Source organism: Acanthaster planci, linkage group LG17 (genome assembly GCF_054643075.1).
Source record: "Acanthaster planci isolate LZ-2023a linkage group LG17, COTS_SCS, whole genome shotgun sequence".
Lineage (NCBI taxonomy): Eukaryota > Metazoa > Echinodermata > Asteroidea > Valvatida > Acanthasteridae > Acanthaster > Acanthaster planci.
This window is the reverse complement of record NC_141793.1, coordinates 222,280-240,060: the sequence shown is the minus strand read 5'-3', so window position 1 is coordinate 240,060 and position 17,781 is coordinate 222,280. Positions and strand designations below refer to the sequence as shown.

Genomic DNA, 17,781 nt, shown 5'->3' with positions numbered 1-17,781 from the left:
GACTCATGACTTGCCCGAGGTTCCTGGTCTAGATGATGTGACCGCTGTTCGTCTGGAAGTCTTGGCAATGACCGGGGCCGAGTCGGCCAAGCTTGATGTGGACATTCTAGGCTGTCTGAAAGGTTAGTCCCATGATTTGCAGACAGACTTATGAGTTTGCTCTCTTTAGGATTTGTCTTCTTGGGCTGTTGTGGCATATGAGGAGGGTTTGGGGCCGGGCTGGGAAAGTTAGGCCATCTTTTCTTCACTGAATTTTTTCCTGTGTCTGTTTACCAGAAATGACGACGGGTGTGCCGGCAAGAGACCAGCCGCAAACCGTTCCCACCAAAGTAAAAGTAACCACGACAACTCTGCTGACTTCTCCCCTTGCCACAACCATGGAGGAGACGACCACGGTGAAAACCACGTCACCAGCCGAGTCCACAACAGCCGGTAAGACTTGTGCCCTTATTTGGTGAATCCCCACAGCGAGAAAAGACGATCTGTCTGGTCTTTGGTAATCAAAAGATATCCTTCTTGGATCTTTCAGAAATCCAGACGCAGACAAGAAAAGTTCTATCCACCTTGACGGAAAGCACAAAGGTGGCTTCACGAGAACTGAAGTTGTTTTTAAGAAAAAAAAATAGTTTCAGTATTTTGTCATTTCATTGGGTGTACATATCTCTCTTGATATGTTTTTTTTATTTGTTTTCTTTTATTGTGTTTTTTGTTATTGCAGTCACAAACGAAAATTTTCTTGGTTGGAGTTTGTGGTCCAGTTGGTCTTCTTGCTCGTATCCTTGCGGGAATGGCCAAACAATAAGGACCCGTTTTTGCCACAATTCTGAGTATGTCAACTGTTCAGGCGGGAAGGAGTCTGCTTCACAGACGAAATCTTGCAACACTGACCCTTGTGCAAGTGAGTCTTTTGTGCTAATCCAAAGATATTTCTCAACCAACCTGTAGTATTTTTGGGGGGTGTTATAGACTTAAGGTCTGAGGAAGCATTGAAAACCCGTGTTAAAGTTTGGAGTTGCTCAAGTAGTTACTTTTTACATTTTGTGTCTGAATTATTCTAAGTATTTGGAAGAGCGATACTTGATTTACGGGAAGGTATTGAGCTTGTTTAGTTTAGTTTTACTTTTCTATATACCCTTCTTTCTGTTTTTAGTTAATGGTAATTGGACTGCCTGGACACCATGGTCAATATGTGATCAATCCTGTGGTGGAGGTATTCATTATCGTCGGAGAACTTGCTCTAATCCACCTCCCAAGAATGGTGGGTTGCCTTGTGGTAAAACGAAGGAGGAGATGGAAACTGCAGTGTGCAATGTACGACCTTGTGACGGTAAATGTAGTAACATTTTGTAATTTCCTTATTTCATTATATGAATTTCCACGGTGACATGAAGAATCAGAATTCTTAGAAAGGTATCTCTGTGAAGACAAATGTCAAAGGGTATTTATTGTAATATAGACTAACTTGGGAACCATGAACCGCAAACCATTTGTATGGCGGCGGTATCACGTCAGAGCACTGTTCGGATGCGCACCTATGATTCCTCTTTGGCCGTTAGGGTGTTTGTAACATACGCAATAACAAGCTTCGCCAAAGTAATGTTTCTAGTTGTTTTGGATGATAACCGTCGTTACCAGGATGATTTAGATATGTCAACATGCATTACGATTTATTTTCTTTTTTATCAAGGTAAGCATTGGAAGCTTGTATTGTTTCCCAAAGTGTCAACAAAAACACACATGTTTTAGATTTCATGAGTAATGACCTAAGTTGACACTAATCAAAAAGAAATGATGCACTCATCGAACCCCATACACACAAAGGTCACATGTGCCTGGCCTATGATAATAATGAGCGTGACACACACGCGTACAGTTCTACCAGAATCAGTGACTTAAGCTTTAAAATAACTCACCAGCTGCTGGTAAAAATCGGTAATGGAAGGCATCAATCAGGTTGTAATTTTCTGCATTAGTGCCGTAAAGGAAGTCATGTGTCGAACCTGCTTTATAACAAGTTCTGAACAAAACATTCCGCGTGATGCGTTCGATGTACTCGTCGTGGACTTCTTGGTATGCTTTTACGCACTGACACTGTAAAATGTGTAGATAGTACGCCCGACAGTATATATGTCGACCGCCCTCTATTGACCCCTCGGAATATCAACAGCAGGAAGAAGAAGAAGTAGTCATCCGAGGAGTGTCGAGGCTTACAAGGTTTTAGAAAGCTTCTGCTGCCTCACCCAGGCTTTGGCTATGTCTTTGAAATTCTAGCACTCGGTTACATAATGCTTTGCTGCGCAGACGAGGCATTCCTGTTTAAGTGGCACAAAAAAAAAGCCCTGGTGCATGGCGAATGAGTCATTCTTCCATTGGTCTTGCAAATAGTCACAATTCAATTGCATCTCTTATTAAAAGTTTTTAGGCTGCATGGCTGCACTAGTGTAATTAACGCACACTATTAGGGGAAATAGAGCTACAGCAGATAGCCATTTTTCCGTAGGTGCACGCATTTCGCTTAGCCACATTCCGGCTGATAACACTGCATGCCTCAACACTAATATGTCATAATATTCAAATTAAGTGTAACAATATCAGTTTCCAGATAGTCGGCTAATTTTTTTTTATACTTCTCTCAGAAGCATGTGAAGAAGGGACTGTATTTGATGACTGTAGTAAGCCATTACCATGCCAACGAACCTGTCTTGAAATGAGTAATGAAGTTGTCTGCCAGAATCCAACCAAGTGAGTCTGATAAGATTAGCAGCTGCACAAGTCATCGTTACACCGATAACATCAAAATGTTGAAATAATCAAATTTTCCAATTTTAAAAAGAAGCTTAATGAATACCTCCTGTTGCTGGTCAGTATTTTGAAGTCACGTTGAGATTAGACATATAATGGCAAAAATCACACAGCAAATCACTGAAAGAGTGAATTTTTTTGTGGAAATTCCGTTACTATAACCATCGAACAGCACTGATTGAACAATAAATTAATTTTACTGTGCAAAGTTAAATCATATGAACAATATTTAACATAAATAAACTTTTATGTAACGGGTCCTTTTTTTAAGGTGCATTCCGAGTTGTCGATGCGAGGACGGCAGTGTTTTCAATAATGAAGGGTTGTGTATTCCCATTAGTGACTGTCCGTGCTACATGAATGGTAAAATCTACCAGCCAGGAAAAACATATATTGACCAAGTGGAGTGTACAAAATGGTATGTTTCAAGATATTTAAATCGTGATGCCATCGAACTCACTCCGGACAAATTTCTTAAAATAATAAAAGTTTATAAGATCTTCGAAGATCAATTAACTTCGGAGGATATTTATTTAAAGAGTTAGACTTCATTAAATTTTATTTCAATTTAATTGCTTTGGGTTCTTGGTGTACATTGAGTGCTTAGAATGCGAGTCATTGAATGGATCAACAGCAGCGGAATGGTTTTCAAAGTTGGGGGATGGGGTGGAGCGCTCCATTATGCCCCACCCCTATTGTGTTTTGACCAAAAGTGGGGTCCTGCCTCCCTCCTTCTTCTAAATTGCTGCCAGTGGAAGTGGTTCCTGTCGTCCGAAATTCATGTAATGAGTGTCAAGTGAGTTTTTGTCCTCTGTGTTTAGTCAGTGTAAATTTGGCCGAATGGAATGCCAGGACGCACTTTGTGATGGTGGGTGGAGTGGTTGGACTGTGTGGAGTCCATGTGACAGGACCTGTGGTTGGGGCACCAGACTGCGCTTCAGATCTTGCACCAACCCCTTCCCCCGGAATGGAGGAAAGAACTGTTCCGATGAAGGGCGAATGGAAGTGGGGAAATGTAACGAGTTTGCATGCGTAGGTGAGTCCGGAATTAGTTTAGTGAATTATCTGACGCAATATTGTTGTGAAATGCAACTTCCCAAGGTTTACCACGTGTCATTACAAAAAAAAAGGAATGTCTAGTTCTAATAGTAATGGTGCAGTCCAGTGGAAATTAACTGTCCAATATTTCCTTACCAATAAGCCTCTGAGAATAGAGGATAGTATTGGACTGCGTACATTAGAAGGCAACATCGATACTGATTACCTCGTTTGATGTTTGAATCCCTTTCAGAGCGAGGAGAAAAGGTGCGATAATATCCTGCATCATTTTGCATAACACTCAAATTAATTCACCCTTATTAGCCTTAACGTACTTGATTTAGTGGCTTTCTTGAGGGTATATCAAGACCTTTAATCGATACCTAACCTTCCATGGTAATTTGTGGTGTAGGGCCTGCTTACATTTATCTAACAATATTTTCGACACTTGATTGTCAGTTGACGGTAAACCAGGACCATGGGGGATGTGGAGTACATGTACGTCGACATGTGGAGGAGGAACGCAGCATAGAAAAAGGTACTGTAATAATCCGGTACCCCAGAACGGAGGAGATGAATGCACCAGAGAATTGATGGAAGAAACAAGACCTTGCGCCTTGGAGGAATGCCCAGGTGAGCTTAACCTCCTTACGTAGGCCTATCGGTCTCTGTTGTAGAGTTGTTCATATTGATGAAAATTCTAAGGATAGATAAAATAGGAAAGAAATGTCTTGAGGTTGATATGCTGTATGTTTCTAGGCGGTTGTGGACCAGGCATGGAGTTTGTTCCTTGCAGCAGTACGTGCCTACCAATTCACTGTCAACAATTAGCTTCACAAGCTGACTGTATTGACGAGGATTGTCACTCTCTCTGTCGATGCCAAGATGGCCACCTCCTGCAAAATGGAACTTGTGTGGAACCTCATCAGTGTCGGTGTATGATAGATCTAGGGGGCGATCAGTTACAAGAACTGTCACCGATGCAATCGATCATGATTGGCTGCAAGAATTGGTGGGTACTTTTTCTGAAGACGGGGTTAGGATATTCCATTAAGTTAAGAACCTTAATAGGCAAATTTTGTGATCATTCCTGAATTATTTACAACTTGCTGAGGGTTCAGCAAAAGTTAGTTAACATTGAAGACACCTTTTCATTCACTAAAGTGATTCCCACATGTAGGAAAATCATCGAAAAAATAGGACTTTTCAACAGGTTTGACATCTTATTTTCAGTACTTGCAAGAGTGGTGTCTTAGACTGTATCGAGGAAAACTGTCTTGGTAAGTCACCAGTATATCATCTTTTTGAGCAGTTGGACTTTGTTTGGTATTCATATTTTGCCAATTACATGAAACATGACCATGTGTAATTGTATATCTAGTCTATACATCTGAACAAAGGTTTTTCATTTAGTTAGCAATGCTGATAGTTCAAATGATATTGTAACCTGTCTTGTATTTTCTTTGAAAACAGTGAACGGTAATTATAGCAATTGGTCACCATGGGAACCATGCGATAGGACCTGTGGATCAGGTTATCGTCGGCGATATCGTTCTTGTACCAATCCTGTTCCTCGTCATGGAGGAAAGGGTTGTATCGGTGCTGATATGCAGAAGATGCCTTGTCAAGGTCTCAAGCCATGCCCAAGTAAGTTTGGACGACTTTGTTTTTGGAAAGAAACTTACCGTTGTCTTTGGAAGACGTTTGCTGGTTTATTTCACAGAGTAGGCTGTACAAAGCCAGTACAATTGACATTCGTGCGTTTCTCTTTCTAAGTGCATGCTTACCTAAAAATTACGACTCAAGCCACAAAAACTTCAGGCTATCTTATTTGATACGGTCCAGTTTAAGTCAATGTGTCTTGTAAGCAAGTCTGGTTTTCCTGTTTCCCCACTTTTGCCCACAGCTATCCCTGGATGGAGCACCTGGTTTTCATGGACAAATTGTGATGTATCATGTGGGGGTGGTACACAAGTAAGAAAAAGATTATGCAATAGTCCCTCACCAGATCCAAGCAGTATGTTGGTTTGTGAAGGAGCCCAGAACCAGACCAGATCTTGCAACACGGAAATCTGTCCCCGAGGTAGGCACCTTTTGTGCATGCTGACTGTTGTTTCTTGTCTGCCATTAAGTTTGGCGAATTATCGTAGAATATATAAAAAATTCTTTTGCTGTCAAAACGAGTTATCATTTATTTCAATGTTCGAAAAGACAAACCATGCAACCGGATTCTGCTGATGGCCTGACAGTTTTCTGTTCTTTGTCGTATACTTCACAGCTTCATGTTATCAGCTGGTTTCCCTACCTTCAAATGCTCCAACAAGCCTAGCTTTCTCTGATGTTCCATCATCGGGATGGAATCCTTCCACATCTGGCCCCGTCGTGTCATTTTCCTTCCCAGACCAAAAGCAAATTACAGCACTAGAAGTTAGAGGCGGTGGAAAAGGATCAGGAGCATTTGTGAGAGAGATGGAAATATCGTATCGTGTCAGCAAGTATGACTCGATGGAGCAAATCAAAGACCAGAAAAACAATACAGTGGTAGGTGGAAGCACCTCTACAGTGTTTGCTATATCCATTAATCTTTGTCAAAACTCACACAAAATATGGGTATGGGCTAATCTTATTTTATTAATACATATATATGTATTCCTCTTTTTTTCAAGATTTTTGCGGCTAATAGCAATGATGTAGACACTGAAGTCATCAACCTTCCTCAGCATGGGATAGTTGCTTCATCATTATCATTAATGGTGCTTAATGCTACAAGGAATGCAAGACTTCAACTGAGGCTAAGAGGATGTCAGCCAGGTAGATCATCCATCCTGTCATTCTCTTGACAAATCATTGTGTCAGAACTTCAGTGCATAGAACTTGTGTGAAATACACAGACCTTTTTGAAAACCGGGTTGGGTGTCCAAACTAAAGTCAGGTCTGGCATGTAGGCAATGCTATCAACGCTGAAACTCATCACGGTGAATTTAGGGAAGAGGACTTTTTACGGTTTTGCAAAATGTAGCTTGGAATCTTGGATGATTTCTTTTGAAAAGCTTAAATGGTCTGACGTACTGTTCAAAGCTTATTCATTTAAATTATTTCATTATATCTGTCACATCAAAGGTTACTTAGGCCCTATTTGTTTACACGTTTTAGAAGTGTCTTAAGCCATGTTTCCAATTATTTAAATATAAACAAGAAATAGAAATAAAGAAGTCGATTGTTTTACATTGCGTGCATTACGTCTCACATTCTCTATTTTTTTCGTAGTTTGTGCCGGTGATAAGATTGAGCAGGAATGTGGAGGGCAGTGTCCAAGGACTTGTGCAGAGTTGAGAGGTGATGCTATCTGTGTAACAGAAGATTGCAAGAAAGGCTGCTTCTGTCAAGAAGGATATGTGGAATTGGATGGGAAATGTGTACCCCCCAGGGTGAGGAATGCAGGCGAATGGGTTATTTTTTTGGCTGTCTGTCTATTTCCAGATATCAATACCGTAATGAGCACGTGCTGTATCAAGATCACACGGAAGATTTCTATGTGCTATGACTTTTCAAACTTGATGAATAAACAGTAATTGTTGTGAGAGAATTGTTGAAGTTGGGGACTAAATTCTCCAACCTTTATTTCTTTTTCATTAGGAATGTCCATGCTTCTTGTCCAAGAGTGTCATACTTAACCTACAACTGATCACTGGTGAACCACCGCTAGAAAATCCCAACAATTCTGAATGTCTGTTGGTTGCTGTAGATCAGAGGGGTAATCGTATGGGACATGGAGATATGGTACTCCCTGGGAGTTTGGTATCTACATCTTGCAATAATTGGTATGTAATAGTACATACTTACAATTTTGATTCCTGGAAGATTTTGTCTGTTGAGATGACTAGGCCGGAAACAATGAATAACCCCAAGACATGTTCTAGATGCTGTTAGACGCAACAGATTCGTGTTTATTAACAGTATTTTACCTGACGAGAGCTAACGTGATGTCATGTTCTCTTTTTGTAGCACCTGTGTTAAGGGCATTATGGAATGCACAACGGAGCGTTGCCGAGGTAAATAAAAAATCCCCAGTTTTACTGGTCAAGTTCGAAATACTTTATATTCAAGGTAAATCACGTAGATCTAATCTAGAAGTTCGTTTAGCCTTAATTTTTCTACCAATTTTAAAGTTTTGTATGTTTACCATTCACAGAAACGGTAACAAAAGCTCCATCCTGTCAAGCGTCTGGGACCTGTGCTATTAACTGCACATGGAATGACTGGGCGGAATGGTCAACATGTAGTAGATCATGTGGACTGGGGCTTGTGCGACGGACACGATCATACAACCCTGCCATGTTCGGTGGCAAAGAGTGTGATAACAAGAATAATACTATAGAAACCAGACCATGCAGTTTGCTGGCATGTCCAGGTGAGAAAACAAATAAGCTTTGGCAATAAGTTTGTGTTTACCGCAAAAGCACGAGATCTAAACGATTGGATCACCTGCCGTGCAGTGTTTGCACGGCAGTTACGTTAGTTCCGTATAGTCGCTTCAATTTGGAACGGTGTCTTAATTTCGTTTTATTTTCATCTGTATCAATCAGTAAATGGTGGTTATTCCCAGTGGAGCCAATGGTCAAATTGCACCATGTCATGTGACGGAGGAGAGACACAACGAATCAGGAAATGTAATAATCCAACACCAAAGAATGGTGGAGAACCATGCTGGGGACCAGCTAAAGAAACCAAGACTTGTAACAGTGGACCATGCGGTATAATTGTTGAATTGTAGATTGTTTGTTGTTATCTTTACGTTGTTGATGATCTATTCTCTCTAGAATGAAGAAGACTTTTTCTAATCTTTGAGAATTGAATTTGAAAGTGTAGATATTGCACACACAATTCTCAGTGGTGTTGAAATGGTAATAAATAATAATTTTGAAATGTTGTAGTCCCCTTGCACTTTTGCTCACCCAAAGTCTCACATTTGCCCTCTGATTGATTGTAATAAATAATTTTTCAGGGCCAAAATGTAGTGGTGGGAAGATCTTTGACAGCAAATGTGGGAACCGTTGCCCATCACAATGTGCACAATTACAGCGAGGAACATCATGTAATGAGGATGATGGGTGCCAGGCAGGATGTCGCTGTAGAGATGGCTGGTTGGAAGACAGCAATGGAAAGTGTATCCCACAAGAAATGTGTGAATGTCTGGATGCCAATGGACAATTATGGCCTCCTAATTCAAAGTACAACATTGAATGTAATATGTGGTAGGTATCGAGGTTTCTATTTAGGGGAGGGGTCACTTTTCAAAGATTGTTTTTGTCAATTTGACAAACTACGAAACGTTTAATCATCATATTGGTTGTTTATGATTGTTAGTTCAATTTTGTGTTTGTTCAGAAGAAATACTGCCACAATTTTCACAAACTTTCTTTGACTAGAGATTCGTGTTTGTTTCTTTGTAATTGCAGCATATGTCAGAGTGGCAAGATCACTTGTTCTGAGAACGACTGTCCCGTAGATTGTGGATTTAGTCCATGGTCAACTTGGTCCTCTTGCCCAAAAAGCTGTGGAAATGCCATCAAGATTCGGTTCAGGTACGAGTGAGCTTTTTAAAACTGTTCCATCTCGTATGTGATTTTTCGACGTTAAGCGAACATAAAAAGGTAAATATGTGTCACAAGACCAGAGCAGTAGGCGCCTATTTAACATGAACTGTCGGAATAGGGAATTCCCATGATAATGTCGTCTAGTTTATTAATATTTTGTTGTATTCCAGGTCACCCAATAACCCTCCATTAGCTAATGGTGGCCGACCATGCCAAGGTGCTACAAGCGAGAGCAGATCATGTGACCTTCCAGACTGTCCTGTCTTCTGTTCAACTGATGATGGGCATGTCTTTTCAGAAGGGGAGCAAGTATCCGATGACCATTGCAATACTTGGTGAGTTTCACACAGGGTGCAGAAAAATATATGCTAAGTTGTTTGTAGCTGAAATCTGGAATTCTCTGAAAGTCTGCCCCTCTGATATTTTGCCTATCTCTGATATTTTTCCTGTTTATTTCATACACAGTATCTGTCACAATGGGTTCATCACGTGTACCAACAACACATGCAATGGTAAGACAGACTACCTAAGATAGAGTACATACACTTCATAGATTATCTCATCGGGAGAAAGAAAAATTCTTTGTAAAAGTATTCATGGTATGAGCGTCATATCAACTTGCGAAATCTCATTACATGTTGTTAAAAGAGAATACTGTCTTTCTTTGCAGCTGCTGTTAAGTCAGAGTGGTCGGTCTGGTCGCCTTGTGATGCAACGTGTGGGTACAATGGAAAGAAAGTACGATCATTAGCATGTGAATTAGATAAAGAAGACCCAAGCTGTGTAAATGGCGTCAAGATGGAATCTAAGAAATGTAATCTACCACCATGTGCAGGTAAATGGTGAGATAGAAATGATGGCATTACTAAGTTGGTAACTGTACGGATATTGAAACCGATCATACTTGATTAGATATGGTAGGTTGATCTAAACTGGAGATTTAATTAAGTTTTTCAAATTTACTGGTTTTTGTCTGTTACGGTTTGCTTTAATTGGGGTTCATCAGAGTTTATCTGATCTGTTTTAACTAAATTGATCATACTGAATTTAATTTGATTTGACTGGTCTTAATTTAATTGCAGAGGATGGTAATTGGTGTGAGTGGAGCTCGTGGTCAATCTGCTCTGCGTCTTGTGGTGTCGGTCAGATCTTCAGGTCACGTCAGTGTATGTGTGATGAGGCATTAAATGGAGGAAAGGAATGCGAAGGGAAGCCGGTGGAGACAAAAGCGTGCTTCTTGGAGGCGTGTCCAGGTAATTTTGGACGGACAATAGAGCTAAGTTAAATCACATTTCGAATATCTTTAACGTGATGTGGAAATGGTGTCTTCTTCAGCTCTGATTTATCCACAAAATAATTATAATTGTATTGTTTTAAATTTTGCAAAGCTTTCATTAATACCATCAGTTATTTGAAAGAAGTCACAAATTATCAACTATAGAAGGTGTTGAATCCAAAATATTATGCTCTGTTTGAGACAGTTATTGCGACGGATTTCAGAAAGCTTTTGCAAACACTATTTTGATGAGAAACATTATTTTGTTTTTCTGAAGTCGACTGTGCATGGAATGAATGGTCGCCATGGTCAGAATGCACGATGGACTGTGGTACAGAGGAACAGATCTCAACTCGTACAAGGACAAAAGCAACAAATGGTGGTAGGGACTGTGACGGTCCTGTGATTAGAACAAAGCTCTGTAACCTTCCTCCGTGTCAACGTACGTTAAATGTTTCTTTCTATTGTATACTGTTATTTAATGCAAGGTTGAAATTGCTAATTAACAGATAGAATTAAGGTATTACTATTCTTTTTAGCTTGAAGTGGAATTAAAGATTTACAGTTATTCTTGTTTATATTGGGTACACAGCCTTTTAGTTTCTCTAAGTTTTTCAAAACAAAACTTTTTGAAATTCTGAAGAGGTTTTGAAGAATTGGAAGTCATGGCAACAAATGTTGAAATTATTATCATTAATAGCTTTTATGGTGGACTCTGAATTGAAGTCATAGAAACATTTTTTGTGTTGATTTACCTCTCTTTGTAGGGTGTATGTCTCCATTTGTAAATCGAGCTTGTGCCACGACATGTCCGCGAAGCTGCAAAGATTTAAGTAAGAATACAGAATGTATGATGCCCAGAAGATGTGAGGAGGGCTGTATGTGTCCAGGGGTAAGTTTCTTGGCTGCAGAAAAGTTTGTTTATTGTCCTGAGTTCAATTACCACCTGGCAGTGGCGTATCCACCGGCCCCTCCCCCAACAGATTTTTATTCAAAGAATACGTCGGTACATTTATTTATTAAGTATTAGCACCAAAACACCTGTAAATAAAAGCAAGGATGTTGGGACATAAGTAAGGCATTTGATTTTTTCTCCCCAACACCCCCCCCCACCAAAAGCTGGATACGCCGCTGCTGGGTTGTGCAGATGAATTTTACACTCTCTGTTTTTATTACCTTTACACACGATTGTACTCGTGCATACTCTTCCTCGTGTAATATAAATTCATTCATATTGTCTTGATGTCAGGATTATTTGCTGCAAGATGCTGATGATTGTGTTAAACCATCTGATTGTCGTTGTACTGTCACTGTGTCGGACCTACCGGTTCTGCCTGCTGCTTCCTTAGATCAGCTTTTGAGATCAACAACTTCACCGGTCATCTTTGAGATGAATCCCGGAGATGTAATCGATGTGGAGTGTAATACATGGTAGTAACTTTATCCCACTGTCTTCATGATCAGGCCCTTCGGTTTCCTGTGCAGATAAAAGAGTAGTTCAATATGTAAACAAGGCGTGCTCTTGAATTCAGACTTTTGAAGACCAATTTATGAATCTTATCTGGCGCATAATTGAGGACACTATATTGTGCAAAGATTTCATGAGTATGCAGGCAATGTAGCCTTTTGTCCCAAGCCTCCTCTTCTGCGTTACAGAACCACCGATGTCTTCTTAGTTTCACTGAAAATGTGGAATTTCCAAACTTTGCAACTCCCCTTTCCCTGAAGCTAAACCTTTTGAGAATTTAGAAGTTAACCTGTTTCCTCGTTTTAGTGAGTGTACTATTGGACGACTGGAATGCAGCAACAAGACATGCAAAGGTAAAAACACTCCAGTATGTTCCATTATCGTCATTCATACACAATTGTTTAATTTATGGCTGATGAATCGTTATTAAACGGCTATTTTACGTATAATATTTCAGTGCCTGGTGGTTGGAGTACCTGGTCAGATTGGGTTGGATGTACACAAACCTGCAGCGATGAACTGGTCTACATGATTAGATTCCGTTCATGCAACAGCCCTGAGCCTAGCCCAGCCCTACCTGACGGGGGAACTGGATGTGAAGGAAACAAAGTGGAAAAAAAGATGTGTGAACATATAACACCATGCCCAGGTAACTGAGCTTAGTCATCGTTGCTTGTCAAATCTATCGCTGGTTTAAATGAGGTCACAGTTAGTTGTAGTTTGTAGCGTAGGGATTTAATGGTTAAATTCATCGTTGACGGTTTCTGTTTGGCTTTTATATAATAATAAGATTGTTACAGTTACGAAAACGAAAGCTATAAAATGTTATGTTTTGTAACCTCGAATTTTTGTTTATAGTTGATTGCCAGTACAGTCCTTGGCTGGAATGGACTGGCTGCAATTCACCATGTGGGGGCGGTAGTCAAACTCGTAGACGTGACATTTTAATTGAAGCTAAACACGGCGGTCGCCCATGTCAAGAAGAATTATTACAGTCGCAACCTTGCAATCCCGAACCATGTCCAGGTATGAAACAAAGCATTACAGAAATCCTAGTAATGGTTGGGACCTCAATCTATCCAGTATGAATACAAAGAGATTAGGCCCAGGGGTCAGTGAAGATTAGGACAGTGCACTTCGCTAAACCCACTAACTTTAACTTGTCCCTTAGCTTGTTTTCATCTTTAAAACGGAGGCCCACCAGAAATTATCCTTCCAGACAACAGTTTCTCGGCTTTTCATGTTATGTACCTAGATACACTAGGAGGTACAAACGTGATTTTGTTTACTTCTTAGGTGAATTTTGCCTGGAGCGTGGCATGATATTTGATGAATGCGCAACCCGCTGCCCTATGACCTGTCAGGGTCTGAGTATCCCTTGTATGCAGCCAGTCTGCCAGCCTGGATGTCGGTGTAAGGAAGGAAAATACTTACAAGATGGGGAATGTGTACCTCAGGAAGAATGTCATTGTGTGTTTGACTTGTTTCAAACGAACAGACAAATTAAGCAATCTGCTTGGATGTTGACCGATGATGAGGAAAATGTCATACCGCAAAAGCCACCATTGCTTTACCAAGGTAAAACATCTTGATGTAGTCTTCATTTTGTCTTTGCCACCTTTTGTCTCTCTTCTGGGCCTTTTGCCGAATAATGCAAATTCTGAATCAAAACCGAGACTGTTTCTATGGAATAAAACAAGACATCATCCCAGCTCTTTCCCAGCTGTAAGTTTCCTTGAAACTCACCTGTAATTTTCAAATATTGTCCTGTATATGTATGTTCCTCTTCCTGAAATTCATACTTTTTCTTTCCAGAATCTTGCAATGAGCCGCTTCCTCTCCCGTCAAATGCCCCTTTATCACTATCCCTTGATAGTGAACCAGATAGCAGCAACATGTACGGTTGGCATGGAGGTCATTTAACACTGCTGTTTGACACACCCCAGCATATTACCGGTTTAAAAGTTCAAGGAGGGGGAGCTCATAGTGGAGACTACTTGGAACGATTGATTGTACTGTACAGGACAAACACTTCAACCATAATTAGACCAATTTTGTCTGATGATGATCTAACTCCCATGGTATGTGCTAGAGTTAAAACCGATAAAACCCTACCAATGGTTACTTTGAAGCGAAAAATAGTTTTATAACACCAGGTCTCCTTTACAACGTAATAATGTGGACTTTTTTAGTGTCACTGTGACTTCAGTTTTTCTGTCCTTGAAGTTGATTTCCCTCAAGTAGTTAAATCTAATACGATTAACCAATAAGCTTTGGTTTTAATTATTTTTGTCTAATTTCTTGGTTCTCAGGTTTTCCATAGCAACAGTGATCCGATCACTATTGCTCAGATCCATCTCCCTAACGGTGGCATCGTTGCAACCTCGATTACCATTCTTCCAATCATCGCTGCAGACGATACATTCAGACTGCGACTACAGCTACTTAGTTGTCCTGAAGGTCAGATAAGTAGTTACAATCGGGAAAAGAGGGTCTCATCGTGAACTTGGGGAGATAGAGAAATACTGATCTTGATGTGGAACTGTATTGCTAAAAAACTCTTAGAGGAGACATTGATACTTATGAACACTACTCACCCCCGATCAGGGTGTTGTTCACCTACTGCACCTTAGCTAATCAGCCATATTTTTTCTTGAAGCATTTCTCAGTTGACAACCGTTCAGAGGGTCAAACAGTCTTCGTTTTTATTATGGTATAATTATGCTGCGAATGTTGCATGCTGTTTCTCTAGTGATGAATGCAATGCCTCATTACATCTTCGGCCCCAATCTATCAATAACAGTCCAGATAATCAGCAGGTAATGAGACGTGACCAGACAGGGAATCTTCAGTTACAACAACTGATCCATTTATCCTACAATCACATCTGTCATACACATTTCTGTAATTGTCAAAATAATGATACTCTCTTTACATACATGAAACAAATAACTTGGGTTTCTTTGTAAGTTTTGTATGTCAATTTCAATTTTCAAACGCTGACGACGGTTTCATGGCTTAGTTAATCATGTACTTAAAAATGTTTATGTCACGCACAAGTTAACCTCACGTTTTCACGGTAAACCCTATTATATCAAAGTTAAAAGAACTTTGAGCTTTTATCAGGACCAGTTTGTTTAAATGTTGCTTCGTAAATTTCATGCCGTGTTCTTCATGTTTTTTGCGTGGTGTTATTTTGCACACCCTTTCTACTTGGTGTGTGTTTTTTTTATAGTTTTGGAGGGGCACATGTGGTTTGCAGTATAAAAGAAAGTGTATTCCTCTGCATAAATATTTTATGAACTATTCACATACAGTTATGTAAATGTGGAATGTTACAGACGTGTAATCTATTTAAACTCCTCCTTACTTCTTTCACACTAAATCTTTGGTGCCTAATGCTCCATAGCTCACGAGCACATGCGTCTCAGTCAAGCTTCACTCACCAACCAGAGCAACGGTATGCTATCAACATCGATTTCAAGGGCGTCACTAACACCTACTTCATCTGCAGTAATCCCCATGAGATTCCGACCGATACTTGTTCCTCCGTATGGGACATTAGGCAACAAGGGATACCCACCAGGCAGTGTGCTTGACTTCCCTTGCAGTCAATGGTTAGTTGTCCCGAAGTTCATGTTTATCTCCCTGAGTAATCTTACAGGATATTTTGTTACTCGTGAATGTTCTGCCAGATGCATGCGGCGACAAAAACTGTTGAATGATGGCCTTGTTCCGTCTTGCTCTAACCCCTACCCAATGATACGTTTACTTCAGGGCTGGTAAGCTCATTAAATTAAGTTCAAGGAAATTATCTGAAAAACATGGGTTTGATGAACTTGCTTTCCTAGATGGCCTCTGCACCTGTTCCTAAGAGCAATGAATAGCTGTCAAGTGCTCTTTAAAGACAAGTAGCACTTCTCGAGTACCAATAAGAAATCCAACTTGGGTCAGGTTTTGGGTATTTTCCATGAGAGAAACAAATGTGTTACTGTTTGAGAATATATAAGCATTGTTCACAGTTTCACAAGAGTACCTTCTCTAATTATCATTAAACTACTTTCTGTTAAACTCTCTGGTACCTCATGAGGAGACTGTGTTGGAGAATCTGGGAAAGATTCTGATTAAGTTGTTTTGTAGATGTACTTGAAATAATTTATCAGTTCGAATTAAATTAGTTTGCAGTTAAGTTTGTTTTCATATTTTTCCTTGTTTTTTTCTGTTTGGTTTCCTAGCAACTGTTCTGGTGGTTTGTTCATGTGTACTGATCTACCGTGTCCACACTTTGATAGTTGGACAGCTTGGACAGAATGTACAGCATCATGTAATGGTGGTTATCAACATCGTAGCAGGGAATGTTTAGATAGAACAGCCGAGAAAGACTGTAAAGGATCGAGATTTCAGACAACAAGATGTAACATGGAGCCGTGCTCTGGTAAGGTTGAAAGAGAGTTTATTCACTATTATTCAAAATTATTGCGACATCAATTAGTTTATTCTTCCAGTTATATAGAAAGAGGCTAAATGGAAGAAATAATTTTTCTTCTTTCATTAGTTGATTGTCTGTGGGGTGCTTGGGGTACATGGACATCTTGCAGTGCTATCTGCAATGGGGGTACCCGTCTCCGTTCACGTCTTATCCTCATCCCTTCTCTCTTTGGTGGGCGTAACTGCGATGGACCCAAGACACAACTGGTTCCCTGCAGCACTCAGCCTTGCCTTACTTGCCCCAAGGGTACTACATGGTCAGCGTGCGGGAACCGCTGTCCACGGGACTGTCATGATATCCAAGATGGCAGCCAGTGCATAAATACGGAGCAAGGTTGCCAAGAAGGATGTGTCTGCCCAGATGGGATGCTGTTACAGGACGGTCAATGCGCACCAATCAGTGAATGCCGTTGCGTCATCGACCAGAGCATTTTTGGTGTAGTAACACCAACTGAACCGAATAAGACGCATTCCCATTATCACAGCCTCGCTCCCAAAATAGAATACCAAAGGGGTGATGTCGTTTACAACAAGTGTAACAAGTGCACCTGTCAAGGAGGCCATTTCCAATGCACCAATCACAACTGTAGGAAGGATTGTGGATGGAGTGAGTGGTCTGAGTGGTCAAAATGCTCAGTAACATGTGGATCAGGCATCAGGGAGTCCCATAGGACTCCAGATAACCCTGTTAGGGCATACGGAGGAGTTGAGTGTGAGGGACCCAGTGAGAAGAAGGAAAGTTGCTATTCTGGGGACTGTGGTAAGACAATTTTTACACTGCATCAACTAGCTACATATTTCAAAAAGATTCTTGACACTTATGAGGTGTCCATTAGCGAATTTGCTAAGGTTGCCTACAACATGCGATTCTTATTGAATACGGAAAACTAAATTAACAATTAGTACTGATTTATTAATTGGCAGAATGTGGAAAGAACGAGATCTTCAGCCAGTCAGCCACTCTCTGTCGTCCTACATGTCAAGACATACACAGATACCAAGACAGAGTAATCATTCAAGACCTGGATACCAGTAAAGGTCAATCAGATTGTGGCCAGCCACATGAGGCTTGCATTTGTCAAACAGGTACATGTAGTGAGTCCTGGAAGTTA

General features: G+C 40.4%; 1 protein-coding gene across 1 annotated transcript in view; it reads left to right on the top strand.

Moving 5' to 3' along the window:
- Positions 1-17,781, top strand: part of LOC110983765 (SCO-spondin-like) — a 34,016-nt gene that overhangs the window by 14,408 nt on the left and 1,827 nt on the right. Inside the window, exons 13-42 of the mRNA XM_087148201.1 lie at positions 719-898; positions 1,151-1,327; positions 2,637-2,742; positions 3,074-3,220; positions 3,624-3,838; positions 4,300-4,473; positions 4,600-4,852; positions 5,074-5,120; positions 5,314-5,505; positions 8,048-8,251; positions 8,427-8,594; positions 8,846-9,095; positions 9,300-9,425; positions 9,608-9,772; positions 9,903-9,949; positions 10,108-10,272; positions 10,520-10,690; positions 10,991-11,155; positions 11,481-11,605; positions 11,963-12,144; positions 12,488-12,534; positions 12,639-12,830; positions 13,040-13,207; positions 13,478-13,759; positions 13,997-14,262; positions 14,494-14,641; positions 15,591-15,798; positions 16,417-16,616; positions 16,737-17,429; positions 17,594-17,755. Of these exons, the coding sequence (XP_087004327.1) occupies positions 719-898; positions 1,151-1,327; positions 2,637-2,742; positions 3,074-3,220; positions 3,624-3,838; positions 4,300-4,473; positions 4,600-4,852; positions 5,074-5,120; positions 5,314-5,505; positions 8,048-8,251; positions 8,427-8,594; positions 8,846-9,095; positions 9,300-9,425; positions 9,608-9,772; positions 9,903-9,949; positions 10,108-10,272; positions 10,520-10,690; positions 10,991-11,155; positions 11,481-11,605; positions 11,963-12,144; positions 12,488-12,534; positions 12,639-12,830; positions 13,040-13,207; positions 13,478-13,759; positions 13,997-14,262; positions 14,494-14,641; positions 15,591-15,798; positions 16,417-16,616; positions 16,737-17,429; positions 17,594-17,755 (5,625 nt within the window). The remainder of the gene's footprint in view (positions 1-718; positions 899-1,150; positions 1,328-2,636; positions 2,743-3,073; positions 3,221-3,623; positions 3,839-4,299; positions 4,474-4,599; positions 4,853-5,073; positions 5,121-5,313; positions 5,506-8,047; positions 8,252-8,426; positions 8,595-8,845; positions 9,096-9,299; positions 9,426-9,607; positions 9,773-9,902; positions 9,950-10,107; positions 10,273-10,519; positions 10,691-10,990; positions 11,156-11,480; positions 11,606-11,962; positions 12,145-12,487; positions 12,535-12,638; positions 12,831-13,039; positions 13,208-13,477; positions 13,760-13,996; positions 14,263-14,493; positions 14,642-15,590; positions 15,799-16,416; positions 16,617-16,736; positions 17,430-17,593; positions 17,756-17,781) is intronic.